Consider the following 18,398-nt stretch of genomic DNA (forward strand, 5'->3'; position numbering starts at 1 on the left):
GATAGTAGCAGGCAGTAGATCGTGGTATTCGTTGGTTTCTAGCTAAATGTGCCTAATTCAAATTTCTAACCGCAAATAATATTTATGCGACAGTAAATAGACAGAAATTTCAGAAATAATTTGTGTAACGCTTGACTTTTACGTTTTGTTTATTGTTTTTTGTGGCAATTTTATTTTAATAACGTGTTCGATCTGGTAGGTACCTAGGTATACTTTGAAAATAAAATTTTTGTTATGGGGGCAAGTGGTTTTTAGTAGTTAATATTAAGTTTGCTTTTAGTCAAGTTTGTGACCTCACTTGGCTTATATTATTTTGAAATGTTGGTTCCAATATATGTAGTAGGTAACCTTCGGTACCTCAGTTGCTGCTGTTGTCGCAAACACTGCGAGAGTGCACACACAGAGAATAAAAAAATACATTGAAAATGTTTAAATTCTAAATTAAATTCAAATATTAAACTATAATTAATTTTGAGATGAAAACTTATTTTTTTAATCCAAATTTCATATAAATATATTACAAGTGAAGTGACTATCATGGCTGTATTTTTTGTTTTGTTAGCCGCAGTGGTTATTTTGACTTATATTTGGTTTCAATACAAGTTTACTTATTGGTCAAGAAAAGGCGTGAATGGTCCGAAACCTGTGTTTCCCTATGGTAATATACGTGATGCACTCAGAAGAAAAGATCAGTTTTTTCAACCATACTGTGACAGTTATGTTAAATTTAAAAATTTACCCTACGTGGGCATGTATTCATTTTACCGGCCAGTATTGTGTGTGAATGATTTGGAAATGGCTAAGCACATTTTGATTAGTGATTTCGATCACTTTCAATCACGTGGGATTTACTCTGGAGGGCGCAATGACCCGTTAGCGGAAAATTTATTTAATATTTCTGGCAAGCCTTGGAGACAGTTACGGTTAAAAATGTCGCCGACGTTTACTTCCGGAAAACTAAGAACAATGTATCCATTTGTGGAGGGAGTGGCAAATAAAGCTCGCAGTTATGCTGACATGCTCTACTCGAAAGGGAAATCCATCGATTTTTCTGAATTCTATGAGAGATATGCTATGGAAATCATTGCAAATGTTGGATTTGGTGTTGAATGTAACGGTTTGACGAATCCGCAATCAGAGTTCGACTGTTGCGGACGTGAATATTTTGAAATAAAGTCGCTATACTGGTAAGTATGTGTTAATACTATTTCATAATTTTTTTTTTGCATTTGTAGGACCTTGTAGCTAGTAGGTAATAACATTAATTATAGATATAATTAATTAGAAAAAGTAAAATTAGATGTATAAAATTAGAATTCGTATAAAGTTGTTTGATTCCTTTTTATTTACAAATAAAAGTATTTCTATCAGTTGTTAAGTGTATCATGGCTAATGTTACAAACTGTGCTTAGTTTTCGTTGTATGAATTGGCCTATGTTATAATTATGATAATGATATGGGTTCTTTTCTTATTATTAATATTTTAAACTCGACTTACTTGTTTTTGTCAGATTAATTCAACAGGTTTTGTCAGATTCAGTTAATTACGAAGTTAAACTTTTTTTATTCAAAAAGAAGAGTAATTTATTATGGATATTATGGTCGGAATTTTTGGGATATATTTATACTTACATTACTTAACTTTACATAGAGATACATACATACAAATCAACGTAGATTGCATTTATTTTACCTCTGTTTTATTTAGTTATATGCCAGCTGAACCGATTAGGCTTGCGTGTGAGGCATTTCCTAGTTCATGCTCAACTAAACAATAAAACAAAAACAGAAGTACCGATATATAATTACAATAATTTAGAAAGTTCACACAGAATATAGAATTTCAATTATTGTATCGTATACTTTAGTATTGTACTGATGATGGTACAGACTATTATAGAATTGTCACTTCTTGGCACTAAATTGATTGTCACATATTTAAACGTATCTATTATTTGGTATGACGAGGGACGTAAGTTTTTAGTTATATGGACGAACATGTAAAAGTATCTATTATTCTAATTGGTATGGTGAAGGAATTAACTCATCGTCATATGGTCATATGGACTGATGGATGCGTGGGTAAATACGAATATCTAATATAAGAATACCTAATAACAGTTGCTAGTGCGTTCATTAGTAGAGTTTTAAATGACTTCAATCTAACCAACTAAAAGTAAAATGATAAGAGTGTGGTACTTTGATTTGAATAGTAAGTAAAATTAAATAAAGTATAGGGATGGAATCATTAAAGGATCATAGGAATTTCGTGAAATACCATCGGTAATAATGACTATTCAATACTTATTTAGCAAAAATTATTCCATAGTCTGATGGAACTGTTGTCATATTTCCTTAGGAGGATCATCAGCGTGATGTAATAGAGATGTTTTCGAGAATAACGGTACTTGTCGTATATTTTCTATTTTAGTGAAATGAGTTCAAATGCAGATTACAAAGTATTTGAGATTCAAACAACGAATTTGCGACGCAACATAACTACGTGGAAGAGTATAAATACGAGTATTAGCATTTACTGTCATAGATATACCGGTTAAGGTTTATGTTAGGTAATTTAGCTATTTTAAATGTTACTGGGGTTTTAAATTAAAACAAAATTCGGTGTGTGAGACCACCAACGCCGTCAGTATCAATTATAATTACAAAAATACATTTAAATACATTGTTTTTCGCAAATAGTATTAGTCATTTTACAATAAAGTTTCTTATATTTCACCAGGTCTATTATACGAGCATTTGCATTTATCGCTCCTGATCTTTTCTCCAAGTTACGTATAAGACGTATCAGTCGAAAGGTGGAAAACTTTTTCTATGGCTTGGTTAAAGAAACTGTCAGCTACCGCCAAAAACATAACTATAAGAGGAATGATTTTCTGCAAACACTTATTGACTTGATGAATGGACAAATTGTCAGTGAAAACGGTAAGCATTTATATATCCAGATATATGATACCTACCTGTAAATTAAGAATCTAGTACCAAATAATAAATTAGGAATTTTAGTCTAGGACCGCTGATATGGCAGGTACCTAATATAAGAAGTTTAATACAATAGGTAGAATAACACAAACAATTAGTGCACTAACTTATGAAAAATATGTACTTTAGACAACGCGCCGGAAAGAAAATACTGTAGGATTTTCTGTAGAGTTATATTGGAATCATAATGTTCGTACTTACCTAATTTCTATTTCATTACTTTAAGAGTACATTATCTTAATAGATGATTTTTTTACATCAGTTAATTCAACTTTGAAAGATGAATTCTTTACATCAAAAAAATACTTATTCTGAAGTTCAATTAATTTCAGAATAAGTATTTTTTTCATATTAATATGGGGCCGTTCAAGTATTACGTAAGCACTATAGGGGGGGGGGGGGTCTTTTCTTTGCTTATTTTGGATGACATGGGGGTGGGGGAGTCTGTATGATGATTACGTCATCGGTCGTAATTTACTTTTTTACACGAGATTTGTGCACATATTAATATGCTAACTTAGAGAATTTTCAAGGTTATTACTTCAATCAATCGTTTTTATGTATTTTGTTTGTGTGTTTTTTACTTCACCATGACAAAATAGTCAAAACCATCTTAACGTCAAAATTTATTACTTGAATAAGTAGTGACTTATTTTAAAGTGAATTTTAAATTTCAAATCAGTGCATCAATGTGGAAACTACGATATTACTAACTTTAACCGATCTGTGTGGTCAGGAAATACTTTAAATTACCTATGAAGTTTTTTCAATATTTATACAAATTAAGATCGATAAATATACAAATTGTAGGTAACTAATTATTTCTAATGAATTTATTTCACTAAATTATTGTTGTTATGACCTACTGTGAATTTTTCACAGGTGATATTAAACGGGTTCACGATTTCCCATTCTCAATGAACGACGTGGCAGCGAATGCTATGTTGTACATGATAGCAGGATATGAGACTTCGGCAAAGACTGGACAATTTGCAGCTTACCAGCTCGCTCTAAATCCTCACATTCAAACAAAAGTGAGGGATGAAATAGACAGAGTGCTGGCTAAGTATGACGGGGAGTGTACTTATGAAGCGCAGAACGAAATGATCTATCTGAATATGGTGCTTGATGGTAAGTTGATTTTGTTTGTAATTTTTTACACTCAAAGGTTATGTCTCCTTATAACTGTATTAGGACACAATTTAAATACTTCAGTATATTTTACCCGTGTGGAAAAATATAATTAATTAACGGAAAGGTAGGATTGGAGTTTAAGACTCTACCTTCTATACACTAAAAAACGGTTTGCTTTGAATTGCTATACTAGAGTCATCGAGTCACGTTACCATTCCATCACGACTCCGGCGGCGATGGCTCATCTAGAGGTATATTTTTTTTATAAAATTATAGTTAATAGTTTTTATTTTTCTTAAATTGTTTTTACAACATTGACAACTTGTAACACATTGAGCAATATACTCTCGATATTTACAAAACTTAATTGTCGTACTAAGAACCTAAAATAAAAAACCTTAAAAAATATAATATAATAACTAATACATATTATTAAAAGGAGTCCCTTTAGCAATTGTGTCATTACGTTATAATATTTCTCTGTAGAGACGATGCGACTCTATCCAGCGCTACGAGCAATATTTCGGCGTTGCAATAAGCCATACAAGCTACCCAACAGTGATGTAGTCATTGAAGAAGGTACATTAGTATTTGTGCCCATACAAGCGATACATATGGATCCACAGTTTTATCCCGAACCCGAGAAATTTGATCCCGAAAGATTTGCGCCAGAAAAGAAAGCAAAGTTTCATCCTTGTCAGTGGATGCCTTTTGGAGAAGGACCAAGGAAATGTTTAGGTATGTTAAATTGAAATTATTGAAGCAGGTCGCTAGACCTGCTTTGCATGAGTGTACAGTATTCCTATAATATATATATATATATCTGTATCTATTATATATAATAAATCTTCCAGAAGAAGTTCCCTACATTATAGTAATAACCGTATAAAATTCCGTTACTTTTTAGAAACAGTCAGACGACAACAGTCGACTATGTTTCATACTATTAGATAAAAGACAAAACAACAGGTGTTCTAATAACTATATTTTATTTTGATATCTTATTTATAAAATTTTAGTGTCACAATGTTAGTTACCATACTGCTCCCAAACGGGTTGACGGATTTTTATAAAATTTTATATGCATATTCAGTAGGTCTGAGAATCGGCTATCTATTTTTCATACCCCTAAGTGACAAGGGTTGTCCACCACTAACATTATTTTTTTATTTTTTGGGGAATTTTTTTATTATGTGTTATTAAAAAATACATACAACCCTAAATTTTCACCCCTCTATCACCAACCCCTATTTTTTATAGCGTTATTAATTTATTTGGCAAAACAATGTTTGCCGGGACAGCTAGTATGTATATACTATAAAGACAAAGATGACTCCGGTTGTGGAGAGCAAATTAAATAAATTTGCATATGAAAAGCTTCTAAGTAACTGACAGTTTTTTAAAGCAATGTAAGCAAGTATGCTCTGGGAATCTGATTTCCATTGTGTCAGTGCAGTTCAACTTGTCTCTGATGATTGACTGCTTTATTACTTTGTTATTTAGAAGCATATTCATTAAATTGTAAAATCGTATATTTATTTATTACAAGTAATTTATTATGCGTCTGTCTTGACAAATTATTTTTCTATTATATGAGCAAGTTGAGGGTCAGATAACGCCGTCATATAATGCATTAGGGTACGGAAGTTATCAGTTCACAACTGGATAGTTACGTAAATTTTCCATTAGGTAGGTAGTCAATACGAGTATTTATCCTTCACCTATGGCTCGTAATCGTGGCTACATTAACTACAGCTTTGCAGCTGAGGTCATTTGAACGTTCTCATCAGGATCTGAAGAATAATTACTTAACTGTTACTGAGCCACATAAGCAGTTATAAACCAACTTAAGGATTAATGTAAAGTTTCGGAATTTACAAATATGTAATCGACGACTAAACATTGAGTGGTAAGGTGGCAAATGACGCGTAGGTACATATTTTATTCTTGTGTTCCTTGTAAAAGCAAATTTTTTGGCTTTATCATAGAAATAATACAAATATGATTTATTAATAAAACAGCTTAGTGCTCATTAATTAATGAACTAGTGTCATCATTCTAAAAATAAAAGAATATTGTTAATTTAAAATTTGTTATAATTGTCAACAACCGCGTTTAATTTTTGCTCAGCAAACCCGGCAGTAATCATATTATATTAATCATTCATTTAAATAAATAATTAGTATAAAAATATTTGCAAGAATTAGTTGTCTCATCGCACAGGTGTAAACAATTTTTATATACTTCCTTGTTGCCGCAGGAGTATACCTATAACAGGCGTATCACTGTGAGTGTTTTGTCATCAATTTCTACTTGTTTATTAGCGTTTACTAGCGAATTATAAAGTCATTAATTGAAATGTGGTCTACGTATTATTGCAAAATATCTGTGAAGGAAAAAACCGCTTATGTGCTCCTAATGCCAAATGATGTTATGATTATCTAAAATGACAGTAATATACAAAGGCCTCTGATTAGTTCATCTGCGATTTATATTATTTATTATTTGAGTTCATTACAGTGCGTATTCGCACTGCAATGAGTTAACTTTTATAAACAGATTGGAATAAAACAAACAACATTTTAAATGACGATTACTAATATTAATTAGTGAAAATCGCCTCAAATCATTCGAGTTATTTCTCAGAATAGCCCTTACAGTTACATTGTTTTGGTTTTATTACGTTCATAATGTTTAATAGTAATTTCGCTCATATATCTTTCAAGTATACATAGTCTGTTATTAGTGTTATTTTTATTATATGTAATTAAATATAGTATATTGTTTTTTTTTGCTACAGGAGCACGCCAAGGATATATACAATCAAAGCTGGCCTTAATTAAGATGTTGCAAAAATACGAGTTGGTTCTGGATGAACGGACGGCGGTTCCTTTAAAACTGAAAACGTCCTGTCTAGTGTGGGCGGCTGAAGGAGGAGTATGGCTTAAGCTTAGAGAACTTAACAATAATGGACTTACATCATAAGAAAATATATTTTAGTCTAATTTTGGAAACAACTGTATCTCCAGATCTTTATAGATTCATTAGTAGGTGTTGAAACCAACTGGACTAATTGAATTACGCAAGAATAAAGTTTGCGAATTGGTTGATCAATCACATAATGATTTTGGAACTCATGTTGCTACAAGCACAGATAATATAATATTACATACTACTAGTAACGCTATCTATTGAGAATACAGAATTCCTAAGGAGGTTTTCATTTTATATGTAATAATAGTATAGTAGAAGTAAGGGAAGAACGAATATAAAGTAAAGTATAAACTATAAACTAAATAAAAAAAGTATAAACTAAATCCGCCTTAATAATGTCCTTTGTCGCTAATATACCTACAGTCGATTTAGTCGAGCTTTAGAGTTATCAATAATATTAATAATTATTTTGAAAGTCAAGTGTACATTTTTGCTTAGTATCTCAGACCTACAAAAGTTATAGACGGACCTCTATGTACAGTAAAAATAAACTATGGCTTCAATAGGCTATAATATATCGTCCGCATTTTCTATGATTTATTTGTTGATCTGAGCGTATTAAGCTTTCATATTATAAAACCACCGATGCATAGATATAGTACACCAATTCCTTATAAGAGAAGATTTCATATGTTTTAAAACTGTAATAAGCTGTTCCTAAAGTATTATTGCCTGCTTTAAATGGTTGTGACCGTATAATGAAGAATGTTACTAGGTATGCCAAATCGGTCGAAAGTTTGATATAGTAAAGTTTGTATGAATACAAATATACTAGTTTTTGTTTTAGTCAAAAATATCTATTAATTTTGATTTTATAGGCATTTAAACTTACGATAAATTTCGAGTCCCGCTAACAGTCACGTGACGTGTGACGTCATTTTACAACAGTCCACTCCACTTAGTAGCGAGTCGTCAGTATTTTGTTTTGTTTTCATCCGCGCATTACGTTATTATTCTATTAATTAATTAAATGCATGAGGGATTCAAAAATGGCAATCGTATAATATGCTTAAAATAGATGCATTAATGGTTGCCCATTATTTATCAACAAATAGTGATTTCGTTGACGTCGAAATGCGAGGAATAAAAATGCAAAGTTAATTTTTCACTTTTCTTGCTATTAGAAAATAATTTATCTGTTTTAAGCTGTTTTGTTAAAAAAAATACCCAACTGATGTCATATTGCAAGTATTGCAACTCAAATAGGCAGATGTACCAAACCTTCCGTCCGTAGAGTGAGTTGAACAGATGTACTAAATCTTTTTTTAATTTTGATTTGTCTTATTAATAAAATACGTAGGCCGTTTTATTTATTTTTATTTGTAACTTATTCCAAGTCGGCAAGAGACAGCTTTGGTGATGATGCTATCGGTTACATACAAGTAAAAAGGCAAGTGATGTTTGTATGGTCAAATGCAGAATCACGCGCGAACACCGCGTACGTACCACACGGTACCGTTGCAGTTTAGAATGTAATGAAAACAACCAAGAAGTTTTAAACGTAACTTGCGAAGATTGTGCCGCCAACAGAGGCTGTACACGTACTATAGTATTTTTAATGTGGGCATCGTCGAGGAGAGGACCCGACGACTGTTATCAAATTTGTTGGATTTTTTTGTGATTATTATAAAAATAACTATTACTTTGGTTGTATTTCGGCACAACACATGACTTTCTAGTATTTGGTTTGGTAATTTTTGAAGATATTTAAAATTTCTAATGAAAAGTAAGACGACTCCGTGCTGAGAGCGCGAGCGGACTGAGTGTTGTACTATGACGTCACACCGTCACACGAGTCCGTATCGCACGTTTACTTCTATAAATCAGAAAATAATTGACGTATTGAAGTAATTCTTTCACTTATATTTTTTTATTTTTGACAGAGAATATGGAAAGCTAATGTTCAAAATTAGTTAACATTCTTCATTGTTACGATAGTACCTAGTAGGTAATTAAAATTTGTGTATCCTAAAAAACTGGAATCATCAAACTGTAGTGACATATAGGTACTTACTCGTACTGTGAAGATGACTGTAGGTACCTAGTCATCTTCACATATATTTTATTTATAAATATTTATGTATATATTTTCTCAGTTTGCTATATCTGGGACATATATATATATATATATATATATATATATATATATATATATATATATGTCACAGATTTGTATTTGTAGACAAAGATTGTATCTATAGTTCCACAAAATTTCTCTTCGTTCGTGGACAATTAAATTGACAATTTAATATAACATTACGAAGATACTTAATATACTTAATATTCATAAAAACCACTAATTTTTATGAATGCTAATGTAGCGATTAACCTTTATTATTCAGTAAGCGTTTATCGCCCTTCAAAGGTATCTTGATTGGGAAAGCGTTGCCTACCAAATAATAAATAAGTAGATATGTATACATACCTAACTAGTATTACCATATTATAAAATGAACACAAGGAATAATGAAATATAGTGTGAACAGTATGTTACTGTTTTTAAAGTAATAATAAAATGATGAGCATTTCCGTTTATATATTTTATCACCCCTTTTGGTTTTATTACCTGCTATACAGATTTGACAGCCGCAGTACATAGTTATATTTTGGTACATGTAAAGTTTGGTTTTGGTTGTCACCTAAAATAATTCGCCTGTCTTTAAAATATGCAATAATAATAAGGAAAAATTCCTTTGTTTCTTGTAAAATCTTGAGTTTTGTGAATACAGTTATACCACGTAAACGGTCTCTGAGGTCTAGCCGTTTAGCATACCTGTATGTGTGTGTATGTACATTATGTATGTTACAAAAATGTATTTATGTATTTATATCTGTTCGCTAGTACCCATATTTTTTTTTTAATTTCATATTTAGACAAAATTTCAACAAAATTACAGCTAACATATCACATATAACATAACACCTACCATTTCTTTTATGCAGTTAAAGTAAATAATGTACCTACCTAATGAGTACTCGAGTAGGACAAGGTTGATGGGTTTCCTAATAAAATGTAGTGTTTGGATTGTTCTATGTGAATAAATAAGCCTTCGAATTTGCAAACTAAATAATAGTCACAAATGTTCTGGAATATTTTTAAAGATAGACTTTACATAAAATTGTCTATGTAATATTTTTTGCTATTTAGTAGCTTGCTTTGAAAGCTATAGTTCTGTTGTTGCGGAGTTGTGACACCTTAGTATTTAGGATTGGCAACATATAAGGGACTTCTGGGGTATTACATGATGACATGATGTCTGTGATCATATTTAAATATTAAATTAAAATCTTTGTACAAGTTCATAAATGTCACGATATTATGAATGTTAATGTAGTTGTCAAAATGAGGGCATTACTATAAATCGGTTGGCGAAATCTTCGATAGGTATAGTGTGGAATATTATGTCGTACGATTTATTTATATTTGATTAGCAAATTAGCAAGTTTGTGTTGAGTAACTTAATTGATGTAGGTAAGTTACAATTTGACAAAAGACTCAGTTCACCGACATAATGCTACTATATTATACATAGTAGATTAAAAATAAATATTACTAAGAGGAAAGATTTCATTTTATGTTTATAATTGATAAATCAATAAATATTTTAAAATGGTTTATCATATTCATGATTTCTCAACTGATTACCAATACCGATGAAATTTATTTTAGGTCTTCATGGGAATAAAGACTATATAGATTGCAAAAATTAGCATCAGTTAGTCATCAAATTTATTCAGTTTTGGCAAAGTTAGTGCAAAATATTGCAGATATTACTCCTACTTCCGTAATAAAGTAATTTAAAGTATGGTATCAACTATGTAATATTACCTTATCTGTGGTATTATCAAATAATTAAACACTAAATAAAAACAAACAAATTTATACCGAACAAAAAAGTACTTACTTATTATAAGAGTCTTCACTAATATATGTGACGATCGATATGATAAGATACGAGTACCTAACATGTGGTATATACTAATCTTGTTTTTCTTTTTTTAAAGTTTGCGTTGCTTGATCGATTTCCTCAGGTTGTTTTATTTTAGACAGAGTAACTGTTTCGTTGTCCGATTCTTCCTCAGTAATAGGGCATTGAGTTTCTTGGTCTTTTTCTTCAGTAACACTTGTAGACTCCGCTATATACACTTTTTGAGCTTTGGTAGAACTCTTTTTTATCTTATTGGTTTGAACACTTATTTGTTTAAGATTAGACTTTTTAGTCATTTTTATTGATTCAGTACTCATTCGAGCTGGGTGTTCCTGTTCTAATTGGGTTAAATTAGCTTTAATAGTTTTTTTCAGATCATCCGTAATATTCAAGGTAGATTCAAAAAAAATTTTTTCTTTGTTTTTTACCTGTAGTGACATCCTAGTTCCAGACTTGGAAGAACTAGGCAACATAGGTAGCTCAAGTAATTGCTTATGTAATTTTTCTTCTATCAAGTTTGTTTTTATTTCCATTGAAATTTCAGTGTCGTGGTCATCTATAGAAGTAACTTCATCAGACTTACTAGATCGCGGTTCATACTGAACCTTTGATGATATTTTCTCTTGTCCATACTGACGTGTAATAGTTAATATTTCACTGGGTCGCTCGTAAATACTTGAAGGCGATTCGCTATCAATTTCGGACAAATTTATATTTTCAACAAGGTCATATAGTATTTTTACAATAAACTTATATTGTTTTGGTACATATTTGTAAGCAAGTATCTTGGCTATTTTATACCGCTCTTCCGGTAACAATGAAAGTTCTGATTTCTTTCGTTTAGTATCCAAAATATCACTTTCTGCCTTGTAAAGTTCTTTAATGTCGTCTACAAATATATCTTTATCTGTACCTGTAGTATCTTGGAATTGTACTTTGCTCTGTAATCGAATTGGCAATGACTTTTGAGAATCGTTTTCAGTGTTGAACCAATCTTCTGGCGATATTATATGAATTGGTTTTTCATAACGTTCCTGAAAATATATTGTGTTCTCATTTTTAATTGAAAATACAAATAAGAATTGTTATAATATTTCTCATTTGTATTTTCTCTTTCGATATTTGGGGAATCTGTTATTTGCAGCTAACTGTCAAATAGTACACATACAATCCTATCAAATCCAAAATTTCTTATTTTCAATCTGTTTTAAAGCTGAATTGAGAGGAAGTAAGTTAGCTCCAGGACATATGTATTATATAGCGCTTTATATTATATAATTGTATCCGATACAATACAATTATGTAAATAACATTTGGCAAAAGATAGCAAAGACCCACAACGAATCGATATATCTTACATAAATGAGCTTTTCTATTACCAGTATTCTATCAACGTTCCCAACAAGTTCTACGTTTACTCGCACCAGCTGGAAGTCTACTACCAACAGCACTCGAGCCAGAGTCAGTAGTGCAGATAGCAACCAACAGGCGGTATGTAACCAAGCCGATAGGATCGTCAGCCTAGTAGCCTGGTACACACCTCGAATACGCCTTTCGTACGCCAGCGTAGCAACATTAACGGTGTATGTGCAGCTGTAATAGATTATATCAATTAGCAAACGATTACATCGAAGATAAATAAACTCTCGATAGTTACATCTAGACTAGAATTAGAATCAAACTACATTAATCTTTATAAATGCAAACATATTACGGTTACAATAAATTAAATATTTTGAACCATTACAGTACAAACTTTTTAATGCAATGTATGTATCTTACATTTCAAACTAACCTTTGTAGCTTATGATATCTACTAATAAACCATAATCAGTATTATTGGTTAATTTTAAGAGTTTGCGCATCTATTAAGAATCTGTTTAACAAACTAGTCATATTTTTACTTGTATCCAAATCGGTTATGGGATCTTAGCTGTAACAGTCTCCAGTTGTCTAGAAACTTTTAACACATCGTTAATATATATAATAGACAAAGTCCAATTTTATAATTTATACTGCATCATACTGTACATCCATATATAATATATAACTATAGGTATCTTTTCTTTTCTTGCTTAGCACTAAGAGTAAGCAAAAAATAAAAAATGAATGTAGACAGAAAAAAATAAATCGTAAATAGTAACCATATTGCATTACGTACATTATGGTATAGAAAATAATTTTCTGGTTACACACAAATGTTGTCGTAATAACTTCGCCAATTTTTTTCTAACAGACGACGGATGCTTTTTAATTTAGTGTTCTTATATAAATATATGTCTATCTAACCAATTAAATTACCAATTGCTATATCGGGTACCTAGCAGATCGTGTCGCTCATGCAGCGGCTTATCTTTCCGCATATTTTCACATAAGAATTGCACAACCAATGCAAGTGATCGTGCACCATGGAGGCGTGCCATGAGGTCGTAATCATTATTTTACAGATTTAGATTTATTTTCACTAGCAGCAAATTGTTTTATAAATAATATTTTTGAAGTTAAGTTCCAACTGACATGAAAGAAAGAAGAACGACTGTTTTGTTTATAATAAATGTAATTGAAATAAACGTAGAATATTTGTATATTTGTCTGTATATCGCTCCCAAATAATTGCTTTTACCACGAATGAAAGATGAAGATATATTTTACATTATTGACAACACATGATTAATTATTATTTTTTCATAATTTTGTTCATAATGATTTATTACTTAATTTTACATAATTATATAATATTATTTATTAATTATTATGTTTCTATTTATTTGCTGGAATGGCAAACGAACGGTTGGCCCATCCGACCGCATGAAGCTCGTAACGACCGCTGTCTACATACCTGTAGGTATGTCAACTGTATTACTTTGCTGTTTCGACCTAAGGTATCTAGCTTCTATATTCCTATAATATCACTGGCATATATCATGGCATAGCTTGGTGACAAATATAGGTGATACATACCCACGCATACAAAGTACATTTCGCTAAAAAATATTATTATTTCAAATAAAGAGAGAAAAAAAAATAGAAATTAAGTCAATAATTGAGTACTAACGTAGGGCTACCAGTGATCTCGCTTAATTTGTGGCATAACTCTTGCAAGCCGTAGTGGGTAACAGCAGACGAATAAACGCAGAGTCCCCCCATTGCCAAGGAGAATACAAATACAGGTAGTAATATCCGCCAAGGACGCTGCAATCTGAACAAAGACAAAGAAAATAAATAAAAGAATAAATTTACATGAACTAATACAAAAAAACTGTCTTATCGCTGAGCAATCTCATCCAGACACCTTTTAGGTAAAGAAGGTGATAATAAGAAAAGAGTCGATGGATAGGTGGCACACCTATTGGCATATTTTTAGATATACAGAATGAAATATTTTTGAAAAAAATACTATTCAGGTAGATTATTAGATAGGTATGTATTATAATTAAAAGGACAAGTAAAAAAAGAAATATACCGAAAATAAAAAGATTTATTAAATTTGTTGAAGATTAGAATAGAGAATAGATATGTTTATGTCATACCTTTATTATTTATATATTATCATAAGAGTATGTGGTAATATGTGCTGTAAGTAGTTAATCGAGTTAGAGGTTTATAACCGAATTAATATGTGTGAATATAATTAAGCGTTAATAACCTTAATTTAGTTAAGTATGTTTGACATTGTAAAGTTTACTAACCTCTGTATTAAGTATGTAGGGACATTTTGATCTCGTAAATACCTATCTACACATCTGTCCTGTTAAAGAACCGGTATTGGAGTTCTTACCTTAACAGCATGAGCTATTACAATTTATCAAAATTAGAAACGTTACCGGTTTTTTTACATTATGTACTTAGGTGATTTATTGAATTTTTGAACGAGTGCTGCTTCTAGGAATTAGTCTGTCTTAAAACTATGACTGATTTATTACGTTACTCAACCTAAATTACATAATACTCAAATATTTTTTCCTATTATACTTCGTTTTGCTATATTTCGTGCCATTTGATATTATTACAAAATTTGTAAAGTTGTACGATATTTGATTAAAATAACAACAAGCAAGTTATACTTATTGTATTCCGAAGAATAGTAAAGTTTATTTATATTAAAGATTATTTTTATTATAGTCTATTTTCTAAATATAAAGTTTAATATCTACAAAAATGTATTTTTTTTCGTAAAATATATCACTTGATTTTAGTGTCAAAATGACGTGAAAAAAATCATGAAATATTTTTATTGAACAAATTGGTAGATATATACCCATTGGCTCTGCGGCGAGATATTGCATCTCTGTGCATTTTCTACCGATTATATCCCGGGGAGTGTACTGAGGAATTGTTCGGATTAATACCAGCTGCTGAATTTCACCACCGTACCACCCACCAGAAACTAAAATACCATCCTGACCATCTGGAAGAATGGCGATCCTTCACAGTGCGATTTTATAGAAACTTTTTGTCACGCACCAACATATTGTGGAATCACCTTCCAGCAATGGTATTTCCGAACCGATACGATGTTGAAACCTTCAAGAAAAGAGCTTATTCCTTTTTAAAAGGCCGAAAACGTCCTTGCATTTCCCCTGATGTTGCGGGTGGTCATGGGCGGCGGAAATCACTTACCATCAGGTGAGCCGCATGCTCGTTTGTCCCCTGTGTTATAAAAGAAATATATATATTATATTACAAAATATTGCGTTATTTACACGGAAAATAAATATAAGAGAGAAAATTACTGACGTGTAAGTTATGTCGGTAGATAAAATAATGTTTACCCTGTCAACGTCCTGCTACCTGTAGAACACATAAGAAACATAGTGGTCCACACAAGTCCGAAGATACCGGACACCAGAGGCACATAAGTTGGTAGATAGCAAGCACTCTTTTCCATCCATTGAGTGTTTAGGAAATCCACTGGCAGCACTGTAATGTAAGTTAATTAATAAATTATTTAGTTAGCATTGTGCCGCATGCCGTCCTGGTTTACACCCCGACTTAGGCCTGTCATGATTTCGAATTTAGTCTACACTAAAAAACTTCGTGTTAATTTATGTGCGTTCTTGACTGTTTTATACACCCATAACAAATCGAATTAATCCAAGAGGCGGCTTACATCCTGCCAAGTTGGATGATATGCGAAATATCAACATGAAAAGTTTTGCGTCCTATTCAATGCCTCTGGCTACTTCATTTCAGTTGAATGAATCGTTTACATTAATATATTTTGCGCTTTATATGTAATAATAGTAGCAGCAAGAAAACAATAACTATACTAATAACATACTGCATACTAAGTACCTGTATGCATAAATAATCTCAATCGATTGGTAGATTTACGAGTAGGGATCAACGCAGGTTCTAATCAGACGGTGTTAGTATATAAAATATTATATAGGGGTGAGGCTTTATTGTATGGTAAATCAGTAAAACTTAATACTCACATTACATTAACCATTTTAGTACGAAACTTTTATGTACATAATATGGTCTCTTAGATTTTTTCATCTAATTAGAATGCCAAACAAGATCACAGCCCATTTCTCATTATATATACCAAATATATAATAAAAATCGAAAATAAGATTGATTGATTGATTATTTCCGTTTACCTTAAATGGATAAAATTATATTACATTGAAACTTACAGTTGGCTGTTTCCTTATCCATGGGTATGAACTCGTATATGACATTGTGGGATAGTGATGTCAGTGATTGCAATTTAGGAAAAAGTACACACTTCTCATCAAAAAGGTACATCAGCATATGGAAACAGAAAGTGCAGAAGGAACCGAACACGAAGGCCATGAAGAACAGAAGGAGATGAGCGCCTGGAGAGTGATATAGCGGTGGTAAATGATATTGCGATTTGATTTTATTAGGAGTTGTAAACTTCGTTGTTATAGGTCAATAATGAATAGAACTGTCGTTCACTTAACCGGTGTCGTAATGAGCATCTTAATATATATAATATATTTGTAAATTTCAAAATAAATAATAAAATATTCTTTTCAGTACTTATGTTTGTCACTTAAGTCCTCCTGAACATCCAGACTGATATGTATGTATTTTCGTAAGTAAGTATATTTCAATGAGTTCCTGGATGGTTTGAACATAAAATTAAAATTGAATTGAATCGCTAGTCGTATTAATTATTATATTTTATTTATTTGTGAAAATATTATTAATATTAAACCACTACCATACTTTTCTGTAATATGATATTCTTGTTGGCTTTGTTTCATTCTCTTTTTAATTGTGTGTGTTTATTTCCTACAAGACACCGATACTGTCATGTAAATTTAATTTATGTGTAAGACGAATAAATAAAATTAATAAATTAAAAGAAATGTGTGTGTGCTTTTCGCGCCTTTATTTTATTATTGTGTCCTATATATCTGTGTCCCATATATTCCTAAATGAAACTGATGTGAAGATAGAATTACCTTTCCAAGCTCCATTTACTTCGTTTTCTCCTCGTTCCACTAATCTATATTCTTCGAATAGGCAAATTCTATCCATTTTATATATCTATCCAATTGGGTGATTATCCAAATTTATCCGATTTAAACGCAAATCATTATTATTCTGTCAATAAAATGTCATCTTGTCGAGTGATGGCACGAGATAGAATAGATGTTATAATATAGGTATGTGGCTAGTAAGTAAGTAAGTTTTAATATTTATCAATTTAAATATTGTATTAAACATTAAAAAATATATATCACGAACATAGGTTTTTTATACTTACGGATTTTTTTAAAGAGTAGGTAACTTATTTTTTTTATTCGTAAGCAATGTTTACCTAATATTATCATAGAATTTCATTTTACCTATAAATATTTTAATTTATAAATTAGAAATACTTTAAATGTATTACGACCTTTTTCGAAGTAAGTGTACGTCGAATCGTCATGAATTCTCATAAACTTTATAACTTAATAGGATAAGTTTCCTTAGATACGTAATTATTAATAAATAACATTTATAACACAAGTTTAATTTACATACCGATATTAGTCCGTTAAAATAGTTGATATATACAATAAATAGTATAAAATAATCATAAAGTTGAATAAAAATTGTTCGTATAAGAAGTATAACTAAATAAAAAAAATGCCAATGAATACCTAAGTAATACCAATGAGTACCTAATAATAGTATGAACTGGAACGGTTGATATCAACGTTAAATAAGTAAGTAATGTCGATAAGTAATAAGTGCTCATATTAGTCTTTCATTCTTAATAGTTTTTTTATTAAACGCTCTCGGTAGTACATCTATTTATCGATAAATACATCTGGTTTTAGTACCTACTCGTTTTCAACCGATTCATAGAATGAATAC

The 18,398-nt window shown here is 31.0% G+C and overlaps 2 protein-coding genes across 3 annotated transcripts; one reads left to right on the forward strand and one right to left on the reverse strand.

Moving 5' to 3' along the window:
• Window positions 1–381: 381 nt before the first annotated feature.
• LOC131847787 (probable cytochrome P450 6a13) lies at window positions 382–8,214 on the forward strand. The gene is made up of 5 exons (XM_059197437.1): window positions 382–1,187; window positions 2,741–2,943; window positions 3,883–4,131; window positions 4,621–4,872; window positions 6,935–8,214. The coding sequence occupies exons 1-5, from the start codon at window positions 538–540 to the stop codon at window positions 7,117–7,119; spliced, it is 1,539 nt and encodes a 512-aa protein (XP_059053420.1). The 5' UTR covers window positions 382–537; the 3' UTR covers window positions 7,120–8,214.
• A 2,700-nt stretch (window positions 8,215–10,914) lies between these two features.
• On the reverse strand, window positions 10,915–17,606 carry LOC131847719 (uncharacterized). Of its 2 annotated transcripts, XM_059197356.1 has the most exons (6): window positions 17,498–17,606; window positions 16,700–16,882; window positions 15,830–15,977; window positions 14,113–14,256; window positions 12,437–12,650; window positions 10,915–12,091 (listed from the first exon to the last, which is right to left on the reverse strand). In XM_059197356.1, exons 1-6 carry the CDS (start codon window positions 17,571–17,573, stop codon window positions 11,108–11,110), a joined length of 1,749 nt encoding a protein of 582 aa, XP_059053339.1. In that variant the 5' UTR covers window positions 17,574–17,606; the 3' UTR covers window positions 10,915–11,107. The 2 variants fall into 2 exon arrangements, with proteins under 2 accessions (XP_059053339.1, XP_059053340.1); XM_059197357.1 differs by lacking the exons at window positions 16,700–16,882; window positions 17,498–17,606 and adding an exon at window positions 16,168–16,240.
• Window positions 17,607–18,398: the final 792 nt, after the last annotated feature.

This window comes from Achroia grisella, unplaced genomic scaffold, assembly GCF_030625045.1.
Source record: "Achroia grisella isolate CSIRO2021 unplaced genomic scaffold, CSIRO_AGI_Agris_v1 utg540, whole genome shotgun sequence".
In the NCBI taxonomy this organism is placed as follows: Eukaryota; Metazoa; Arthropoda; class Insecta; order Lepidoptera; family Pyralidae; genus Achroia; species Achroia grisella.

What these genes read in the sequence shown, in the direction of transcription:
- LOC131847787 (XM_059197437.1), top strand. Translation starts at nt 538, where the DNA reads ATGGCTGTATTTTTTGTTTTGTTAGCCGCAGTGGTTATTTTGACTTAT. An exon ending in TCTGAATATGGTGCTTGATG is followed by an intron (nt 4,132 to 4,620) that starts GTAAGTTGATTT and finishes ATTTCTCTGTAG; the next exon opens with AGACGATGCGACTCTATCCA. An exon ending in AGGACCAAGGAAATGTTTAG is followed by an intron (nt 4,873 to 6,934) that starts GTATGTTAAATT and finishes TTTTTGCTACAG; the next exon opens with GAGCACGCCAAGGATATATA.
- LOC131847719 (XM_059197356.1), bottom strand. Translation starts at nt 17,573, where the DNA reads ATGGATAGAATTTGCCTATTCGAAGAATATAGATTAGTGGAACGAGGA. An exon ending in GGATAAGGAAACAGCCAACT is followed by an intron (nt 15,978 to 16,699) that starts GTAAGTTTCAAT and finishes CTTACATTACAG; the next exon opens with TGCTGCCAGTGGATTTCCTA. An exon ending in GAGATCACTGGTAGCCCTAC is followed by an intron (nt 12,651 to 14,112) that starts GTTAGTACTCAA and finishes AATCTATTACAG; the next exon opens with CTGCACATACACCGTTAATG.